Here is a 10,487-nt window from a genome sequence, read left to right on the forward strand (position 1 = left end):
GAGCAGCAGCGGATGGTCAGGGCAGCAAATTAACACCGCAGGGAGGTGGAATATAATGTGGGAGATATTATTTTTCTGAAGATTAGACCCCATCGTCAGTCATCTCTTTCACGGGTTATCAACTCAAAATTAGCAGCCTGCTATTTTAGCCTTTTCACTATACTACAGCGAATTGGCAATGTGGCTTACAAGTTGCAACTACTAGAAAATGTAAAAATTCATTCAGTATTTTATGTATCGCAACTCAAGAAAGTGGTGGCAGATCATCAAGTAGCCACTGAGTTACCAAAAGGTTTGGAAATAGAAGAAACATTGTTAGAACCTGAAGCTTTATTGGAGAAAGGCAGGTTGCAACCATTGGCATCAGAAATTTTCAAGTATTGGTTAAATGAAAGGGTAAACCTCTGAAGAGGCCACATGGATGTCTTATATTTGATTAACCAATTCCTTGCTACCAGCCTTGTGGACAAGTCAGTTTTCCGAGAGGGAAGTATTGATAGAAGCAATCCTACAAGTTCAATGAATATGGGCAATGGGCCGAAGCCTTTAAGGGTATACTACAGAAAGAAGTTGAGGAAGAAGAATGAGCTAGCAGAGATGGAAGGGCCTAGTGTTGTGCTGACGTATGGTAATCAATTGCAGGTGAATTTGTTAGGAATTTTCGGAAAAGAGAATCAATCTCATGGAGCCTAGAGCTGTGGAAAAGTCATCTTTGTGTATAAATAATGAGAACCTATGGAGTAGGGCGTGTTGAACTATTTTCACTTGTTAAGCATTCCCCCTAAGGGCTAGCTTAAGCTAGTTCAGGAGATTATCCCTGGTTTCCTTTCATTCACTCCTTGAATTGGATTAAGCTATCGTATTTGCTTGATCTAATTGCAATAGCTTTTGCCTTTTTAAAATTGCAAGCTCTTTTCCTTCTTTTATTATTATAAATATGTTCTTCAATCTATCAGATATAATCCTGTTCGGTGCAACAATTCTTTATTTAATATTTAGAATCAGTCATTTGACGAGTAATCTAAACATTCTAATTAGTAATCTTTACAGGACTACAAAATGCAAAACACAGAGAGGTCAGAGCTCACCAAACTCTCTAAAGTCTAAAACAAACACCACAACAGAATAAAGGCAAAAGTAAGTTTTCATTTTCATCCCCAACATGAGAAGCTAAACACCAACTTAAAACTATGTTTGCACATCTTCTTCTCCACCATGTGCCGTCTTTTATTATTAACCAAAAAAAAAAAAAAAGCCAAGCTGACAAATAACTGAAGCATTCTGTCTGTTATATGCATATGCAACACCACACACCACACATCACACATTTATGTAATTCATTCCAACTAATGTACTACTCATTACACAAACATACTAAACGCCCACTGAAACTTATCCCGCAACTTTTCTAGTATAACTTCTGCCAGGTTGAAATTGATGGGTTTGTCTGAGAAACATGTCACCAGATTCACCACTCCACTGCACTCCAGCTTTCATAGGTGGCGGCTTAGGTTGTGCCCCAATCTGCCTGTGAGAACCAATCGACATACTCGCAAACTTATCAGCTGCATCAGACACTCCACGTGTACTTCTAGCCTTGTTAATGACCACTGCCAATTAATATTGCCTATAAAAGTTAATTTTTGAAATTTGGATTGACTTTTAAAAAATTGTCATTTGCCGAATTTCAAAGTTAAACATTATATATATATAAAAAAAAAAGAAATTCTAAATATTATAGATTGTCATGGTTCTTAAATAACATAGCTTGATTCGCATGTAATCAAGAGCAGAAGTTTTAAAAGATCTCAATCAATTCAAAATAAATAAACTTACTTGGGCTCTTCCTTCCTGGTGGTCGATATTTCTGTTGTTTAGCAGCACTCTTCAATGATTTTTCGTTCCTACTTGCGTCCTTCATCCATAAAGAAAGCCAGCTTAGAATTACTAATATTGCAGCCATATACACAATTTATTCAGCTATGATTTTCCCACCACTAAGCACTAATTTTCTCTCTATGTATGTATGTATGTGGGAAAAATAAATTCAAATTGGACTTCATATCTGGTTATGATAATTCCTATGTTCAAGTAAAAAAAAAAGTACAGGCAACGCACTACTGCATGCCATAAATGCAAGTAATGTGTCAAAGCTCCTTTATTTTAACTCTTGTAAGAAACATAAAATGATTGCATGAATAGGGGATTCATGGGATGGGAGGAAAGTACATCAAATTGTGAGCAGAAAAAGCTATACTTATGAAATATCAAATTGTATGCAGCTGAGAAATGACATTTGTAAAAACTATCTTGAGCCAAAATTCTGCACGACTAGGGTTTACTGCATAAAGCCCAAAAACCCTTATATATTAACTAACCCAACCCAACCCAACCCAATCTTCCAATAACATATTTGAAGTATGCGTAGATTTTGACCAACAGAGTATACGTGGCCTAAAACCTAGATGCAGCATCTTCCTAAAAGATTCTCAATTTCATTCTCAAAAAAGAATATTAAAAAAAAAATGATGTGATAGCAATACAGAATTTAACAGAAATGCTATAGCATCTTACCTGGTTAACCAGGTCCAGTTTACGCTGTACACCTGCAAAATTAGCACATTATGAGGATGACAACACAACATTCCCAACCAACCTACAATTAAAATGTATGACAACTAGTTTAGCAACTAAATTTTTCATTCAACTTCCAGTGCATTTTATAACATTACAATGGAACCATATACATGCAAATCCAAAAAATAGAGATCCAAAATTGATCATTTTAATATTTTTACAATAATGTACAAACATTGCATTATGTGTATCATATTTACAACTTCTAAATAGAATATCCACATTGGCACAAAAAATGCATATCATCATACAATTTATACATACAGAGCTGATAGAAGACTAGATTTAATATGCAAAACAACTTACAAGTTCAAAAGCCAATTAAATTATACCAACCTGAGCTCAAGGAAGCATTTAACTTTGAAGATAGAAAACCGTGAGTGACCTTTGAATTAGGCAATGACGCTGGCTGCCTCCTAGCACATTGCTGCTCCAAGGCAACCTTTGTTCCAGCTGTGCAGAAGCACGAGATCAAATAAACTAGGTTAGAATATGTTTTCTTTGTAAGAGTAAACACTCTACAATAGAAATTAACTTTTGCAATTGAAACCGTTCAATGCAGGTAGAAAACAAACCAGATGGAGGAGTTCTAGTAACAGGTGCTCTCGAACGAAGGGTTGGTGGAACATAAAAGCAACTCTGCCACACCAAACAGATTAACTTTAAATTGGGTGATTAAAAATGATACTTAGCAAACTTCAGCATACATTGATCCACAAAATGCCACCTGGAAAAAAGGATGTTGAAGTGCCTCTCCAGCTGTAGGCCTCTTGCTTGGATCCCAAGAACAAAGCAACTGCATGTTGAAAAAGACGAGTTGCAGGGGAAAGTCAGGAAGGACCTCTTAGAAAAACATTTTCCTATCCAATGTACTAGCACATAAGAATAGAATGTCTATCAAGTAGGATATTGCTGAAGATGTAGGGGGAAAAATTGAAACAACGCCAGAGCATTTAGAAACTGGTGCTAACCTTGATAAGGTTGACTGCATCGTCACTTGCTGATGGTATAAGTGCAGAAAGGTGGACGCCAACTGACTGAAATGTTAAGACAACTTTATTTTAAACTCCTATAGTTATGTACAAAGAGTAGAATTTATATTTAATATGCCTAGCAACAAGCACTAATGACTAGAAATTTTTCAAGTTTGCAATACATGAACCATAATTCTATCAGTAATTCCCAGTTTTATATATCCAATTGGAAAGATGTAACCGGAGGCATACACAAAGGAAATAGGCAACCACTACACAGAGAACAATTAAAATAGGTAAATTTAACCTGTGGGAACTGATAGTTAATAGCACTAGCAAGATTAAGTCCATCAGCCCAGGAGTCCTTTGTTGGACTCCCTATTATATTGCATATTTTGTAGATCTCATCTGCTTCACTGCACATATAATAAATGAAAAAAATTTCAATGGGCAGAAACTGTGCTGAGCAATTATCAACTCTTCAAGTTATTACCAAATTTTAACCAGAATTCAGATAACTACCTTGTACCAGGAAAAAGAGGACGAAGAGTGAATAACTCAGCCATGATAGCACCCATTGCCCACATATCTGCAGGTGAAGAAAATGAATAAATAGTTCAAATTATATTTTTCAGGTTAACTCATTGACTTATTAACAGCTGATACTGACCAACTTTGGAACTATAGAGGTATGACTGAAGCAGCACCTCAGGGGCCCGATACCTGGCACGTCCACATGGAAGAGGTCAGTGAGCAGGAAGACAATAACGTGAGGGCATCTGCCCATCAAGTGGCAGCATAGCAAGGAAAAACAAATAACATACCACCGCGTTGAGACATACTCCGTATAGGGTGGTTGTGAATTGATTTCTCGAGCAAGACCAAAATCAGCAATTTTAATTAAATGCTTTGTAACCAACAAGTTCTCTGCCAAGAAATGTGCATGTAAATAACTTATAATTGCAGCACATGCAAAATGGGAAACACTAGGAGTAGATGATACAAAGGATAAATAATATATCCAGTCAGAAATAAAGGATAATGCTGAATGGCATTTAATAAAACAAGCAAACAAATGTCATTATGAAACCACCAGAGGAAGCAAACATGTTGAACCTTATTGACATCATAAACAAACAAAAGAAAACAACATGCTTAAAAAAACAGCTGCTTATCCGGCTTGGTTAAAACCTCAATTCATGCCTAACTACATATTCACTTATTTCCCAGGGCATTCAGTGACAGCCCTTTGCTTCATTTGAGTTGCAACACCTAATGACCAGTAATTACCTGGCTTCAGGTCACGATGAAAATATCCTCGCTGGTGCAGGTAAGCAAGTCCTTGAAACAATTGGAAGCACCAATTCCTTATTTCAGCTTCAGAGAATAGCTTCTCTCTGTCTTTAATAAGTTGGTAAAGGTTGTATTCCTGTAAAGGAAATGTGCATGAAAAAACAAAAAATATATGCCAAGTAATAAGCAAGGAGTCTTTTTAAAATTGATGAAAAAATGTTTACCATGTACTCAAAAACAAAGTAGAGAATGTCATTTTCCCGTATGACTTCCTTGAGTCTCACAATATTTGGATGATTCATTCTCCGCAATGACTGTTGAAAGAAAAAGGCCATTCTTGGTAAGACATACAGTGAAGTTCATTATATAACAAACATGTAGGCAATATTACCTTAACTTCTCTCAGATTAACGCACTCTTCCCATGAATAATATTTTTTCTTCATCTTTTTAATTGCAACCTGTTCATTATTAAAGAAGCAAGTGTTTAGAAACAAGAAAATCTGTGAACCTTATAGTTGCACTATAGTTATCCATGCTACATATAACCAAAAAGTAAAATCATACTTACAACTTCACCAGACTGCTTATTAATCGCTCGCCACACACTCCCAAATGTTCCATCACCAACTTCCTTGATTAACTTGTACCTACATAAGAAACCACAAAAGCTTACAAATAAATCAAATCAACAACTATTATAAAGATTGCAATGCAAATGAAATGTGAAAATTCAACTAACCTCTCCATTCTTCCTTGTGGAATACAAAGATGCTCCTCCTTTATTCACAAAAAGTGCAAGTCTCAAAAACACTATATGACATCTAAGGTAGATGAACCGTAGTAGAAAGTACAGAAGTCCGGCTGGGTCCAGCTAATTCTCCAGTTAATTTTCTGTGGAGGTAATTGAGAGCACAAAACCAGAATGTTTTGGATGGAGGGGCTTATTCATTGCTAAACCCGCAACTTCAAGATAGCAAAAAAGCATGGAAGGCAGGACAAAACAAAGACCACAAAACATATTGGAACCAAACACAGAAGTAGGAACCCACCAGAATGATGGTCGTAGACAATCTTAAGAAAGTCACTAAAAGGTTTGATAACACAATAAAGAGCTACCTCATCTACGCTACATGGAAATTGTTCAGTGAGCAGATATCTTGACACTCAAAACCAGTACCCATCAGGAGCAACCATTTTCTAAGAACTACAGTCTGCAGGGATTTGAGGTAAGGTCTTATCTAATTCTTAATTACTTAAGCAGCTTTCATTTGGCTCCTTGCAGACTTTTAACTCTGGAAAAAAATCATAAAGGTTAGAGTGAAATTAGACAAAAGATGTGAAACAAATGAATCAAAAAGATGATGTAAGATATATATATATATATATATATATATATATATATATATATATATATATATATATATATATATATATATATTCAGTACCTGGATGACGTGTTCCCAAAAGCTTTGACTGGATGATGTATCAACAATGCACTATAACAAAATAATTTTGTTAGAGATGTCCTATTGTAAACTCTCTTCAAAAAGAAAGGGATAACTTCCTTACTTGAATAAGTGCACTAAAGATCTAACACCTATCTCAGAAAAATTTTGCATCACGCCTCTTGTTCTGTTCATTAAAGAGAAACTGACCACTAAGTGCAATTAACAAAGGAAACCAAAAGAAAGTCTCCAAGGACAAGACACCTCCAGTCGAGCACTTCTTGAAATGAAAAAACTCGAAACTGGAAGCAATTTGACCAGAAGCACACTTTCTCCATGTCTTAATAAAGGAAATGAAGCCGTCTAGATTCAAGTCCGTCACAACCTATCATTAAAATTTAAACACTGAACTTCAGTAGAAAAACATCACTAGTAACTAATACAAATGCAATTCATTTCAGACTTCCCAAACTCAATATCATCTGACATGCAAATGCATTTAAAAAAACTAAAATTGAAATAATTGCAAGGGAATGAGACACCAAACTCAGCTAAAAAAAAAACTGTGCAAATTATTAAATCTCATAGCATTGTAACAAGTTAACCATAAAATTCCCCTCATGATGAGAGTTTGTTGGACAAAACAAATCGCAAATAATGAAATAAAGGTTAATGGAAATCAATGAAACAGATCTGATAACATGGCAAAAATTACAAAATATGAATCATCAAATCAACATGAACAGATCAGCATGAGAAATCCTACAGGAGACAAAAAAAAAAGTAAAAACCAAGAAAATCCCAAATGCTTTAGATCCTAAATAATTAATTTAGGAATAATTTCCAAATTGATTTTAAAAACGATTGTCTAAAAAAAACGATTAGCTGAAAATCAAATCCCAACAACAGCCATCCACTTTCAGCTGATCAGAAGATCTGATTACAAACCTAATTGAAACGGCAATGAATCGTCCAACAAAGTCAAATCAAACCCTAATCCTAATAGAAACAAAACCCACGCACGGCACATCAAAATCAAAACAATCGGACATGCGAAGAAAACTAAGGGAGATGAGATCTGATCTGATACAATTCAATCGTAATCTCAACAAAAGCAAGCAAAGAAACATACATACATATATAGAAAAATCAAAACAAATATAGAGAAAGAGAAAGAAAACCTCGAAGCCAACCGGCATATGAACCGTCGCTTAGGACGGTAAGAGGAATCCAGAGTTTCTGTTTCTGAATCTCAGCTTTTTAGAGACCGAATTGGACGCAATTGCGCACCCACCGCCTACAGATACCCCTCTTTCGTACCTAACTTCTATCTATGTCCATGGTGGGCCTCCTAAACCCCTATTTATAGCTCACGACCTTTCCATTCCATGGAATGTGGCCTATGGCATTTGTAATTACCATGTTTTCTGGCTCCTCATGTTATTTTTGAAAAAAAAAATTATTATTTAATTTTTTTTATTTTAAATCAAATTAATTATTTAATTTTTATTTTAAAAAATATATTAATTAATTTTTATTGTCTACTTTTTAGTCCCTTGTCCAGCTGAGATCAAGTATTTCGTTGATCTATATATTTTAAAAAAAAGAAACAATTATTTTAAAAATTAAATAATTTAAAAATTAAATAATTTAAAAATTAAAAAATAGATAAATTATATTATTATATTTCTTACTAGAAGCAAAAGATATTCAAATTACTACTTAAAATGACAAGAGGAATTAAAGAGGCTTTTTCTAAAAGGTTATATTAAAAAATTTACCATGTAAGGTGACTTTACATTCATTTATCGAAAGGGATGATTTGAGAGATGGATAAGAGAAGAGAAAAAATTAGTATAAGTAGCGTCTCACTATTAAAAATTAATAAAAAAAGTATAATCTTTAAAAGTAAAAATAAATAAAAAATAGTTGAATGCTATCATAAGCGGCGTCGATTATTTTAATAATTTTTTTTACTCCTTTAATTTACACTCAAACTCACACTATAATTCTCTCTGTCATACCCATCATTTTTCGTTGTCGGAATATCTGTCTATGACAAAATATTTTGGTGAAAACTAAGACTTTACTATCTTGGGAGCAGCGGTAAAATGTGAAAGTAGGTGCATGTATATATATATTTTGTCACACCTTACCCCTCTGTAAGGTATAACATAATCTCGTAGTATACCTAATGAATTACCGACTTCGTCTACCGATAACCCATTAAATATACTACAAGAGATTTTAAAATAATTTTCTTACTTTTTGAAAGTTGTGAGTATTTCTAGCAAGCATTAAAAAAATGTAATTGAAATTTAGAAGTTATGTAAAATTTTTATCCATTTTTATTTTTACGCAAATTTTGGAAAAATTTCGGCAGAGTGTCAGCTGTAATTGAGAAAAATAAAAAATTTTCACCTGTAGAAAACACTTTCAATTTATGCACTTCACTAAAATCAACCACCATCATAGCTCAATTTTCAACTCAAATATCTTCAAAAATAATGCTAAATAATTTTATTCACATTCCATTAAAAAAAAATTAATTTACATTCATTAGTATAAATTTACAGTAGAAATTTAAAAAATAATATTATTATAGTTTCTATACAAACTGCTCAAGATCAGTTTACAATGTACACACATTCATTTATATCAAAATAAAGATATACAATAAGGGTATAATGTAATACCCGACAAAAGATCCAAGGTAGTACTATGATTCTTAGCAGCTCACTCGGCTGCTTTACTAGTCTCTCTACCTGCGACAGCAATAAAAAGTCATCGCTGAGTACAATAACTCAGTGGTGCACAACGTACTAAAAATACTCATTTATACATAATTAAATCACAAATATCCAATTATAATGATGAAGTCAGTAAATAGATGCAAAACACAATTTTAAATTTTAATCAAAGCATTTTCGTTTCAAAAGTCACAAAACAAACTTTATAAAAATACACAGTCATATCGTGCAATCAGTATAGTGTTTATCTCAATAGCCAGAGGCTTATGAGACATACCAAGGCTAGCTAGCTTAAACTATGGGTACCCATTCAAATTTCTTCATCTACTGGCACACACCTCAACACTTCAGTCAGAGAGGGAATTTAAAACTATTTCCTTCCACTAGTCATGCTAGTGAGGTATTCAGATATATAGTCATGACACTGTGGTTTCAAAACTATCTTAATAATTTTCTAAATATTTATTTGCAATTCATCACATACCACTAAATTTTCTAACAATTTAGGTCAAAAGCATATTGTTCCATTAAATCACAATTTCCAATACAAATAAGTCACAATTTATTCATTCAAATAATTTGCTAAAGGAAATTTACATAAAAATTCTATGTTGTGCACAAATCTCGTACGAGTCGCCTCTAAGCCTTGACTCTGTGATTCAGGTTCTTTTCCCGTATTTTTTTCAACTGAAACACACAATTTGCAGTGTTTCAGTATCACAACTTATAATAAATTCAATAATAAATAATTTCATGTCTACTTAATTCTAATCTTAATATGCTTAAAATCATGTTCTTAAAAATTTGTATTTTGGGGTTACTATTCATGGCACTATTCGAGTTAAAATATTGACTTTCTCATGCTTAATAGGTATGTGAATTCCAATTACACCCACATACTACATTTTAGGTGTCTAATTTATTGGTTTTGGTTGTCTCTTCAATTTTTAGGTCTCCTAATGACAATTTCAAATTTTCAGTTTTTGTGTCTTGTTTTGCACTGTTCCATTGGCCTGTTTACTGTGAGAATTTGGCTAAGTATCCTCAAAGTTCTTTCTTATTGTCTTATATTTAATTCTCTTTTTGAATCACTCCATTTGGAGTTTTGTAGCCCAAGATATGATCATTTGAATAAGGCTGGCCGGATTGGTTCTTAACCCAGAATTCTAGGCTTGTTTAGGTTCTGACAATTTTGGACAACTAATTTTGGGTGGCAAAATGACTTGGTTATGGGCAGAATTTGAGTTGGTATTCTTCATGAAAGTTGTAGTGCTATGTCATACCTTTCCAATGCCATAAAAATCAGGTCATTTGGACCTGTCTAGCCCAAGTTATGGCCAAATGAACACTATTCATTTGGTCATTTTTGTATAGTGGCAGTGCACA

The 10,487-nt window shown here is 33.8% G+C and overlaps 1 protein-coding gene across 1 annotated transcript; it reads right to left on the bottom strand.

The window, feature by feature from the left end:
• Nucleotides 1–1,126: 1,126 nt before the first annotated feature.
• Nucleotides 1,127–7,695, bottom strand: LOC110646993 (cyclin-dependent kinase F-4). Its single transcript, XM_021800656.2, has 19 exons — nt 7,533–7,695; nt 6,476–6,736; nt 6,352–6,402; nt 5,646–6,198; nt 5,475–5,553; nt 5,296–5,364; nt 5,129–5,218; nt 4,902–5,040; nt 4,436–4,538; nt 4,282–4,334; nt 4,134–4,200; nt 3,919–4,027; nt 3,609–3,674; nt 3,365–3,433; nt 3,213–3,276; nt 2,974–3,090; nt 2,575–2,606; nt 1,837–1,915; nt 1,127–1,610 (listed from the first exon to the last, which is right to left on the bottom strand). The coding sequence occupies exons 4-19, from the start codon at nt 5,651–5,653 to the stop codon at nt 1,393–1,395; spliced, it is 1,362 nt and encodes a 453-aa protein (XP_021656348.2). The 5' UTR covers nt 5,654–6,198; nt 6,352–6,402; nt 6,476–6,736; nt 7,533–7,695; the 3' UTR covers nt 1,127–1,392.
• Between the last annotated feature and the right edge of the window lie 2,792 nt (nt 7,696–10,487).

Source organism: Hevea brasiliensis, chromosome 18, assembly GCF_030052815.1.
Source record: "Hevea brasiliensis isolate MT/VB/25A 57/8 chromosome 18, ASM3005281v1, whole genome shotgun sequence".
In the NCBI taxonomy this organism is placed as follows: domain Eukaryota; kingdom Viridiplantae; phylum Streptophyta; class Magnoliopsida; order Malpighiales; family Euphorbiaceae; genus Hevea; species Hevea brasiliensis.

Coding starts and splice junctions, on each gene's coding strand:
- LOC110646993 (XM_021800656.2), bottom strand. Junction 5,365..5,474: donor ATAAGCAGTCTGGTGAAGTT/GTAAGTATGATT, acceptor AATAATGAACAG/GTTGCAATTAAAAAGATGAA. Junction 3,675..3,918: donor TTAACTATCAGTTCCCACAG/GTTAAATTTACC, acceptor TTAACATTTCAG/TCAGTTGGCGTCCACCTTTC.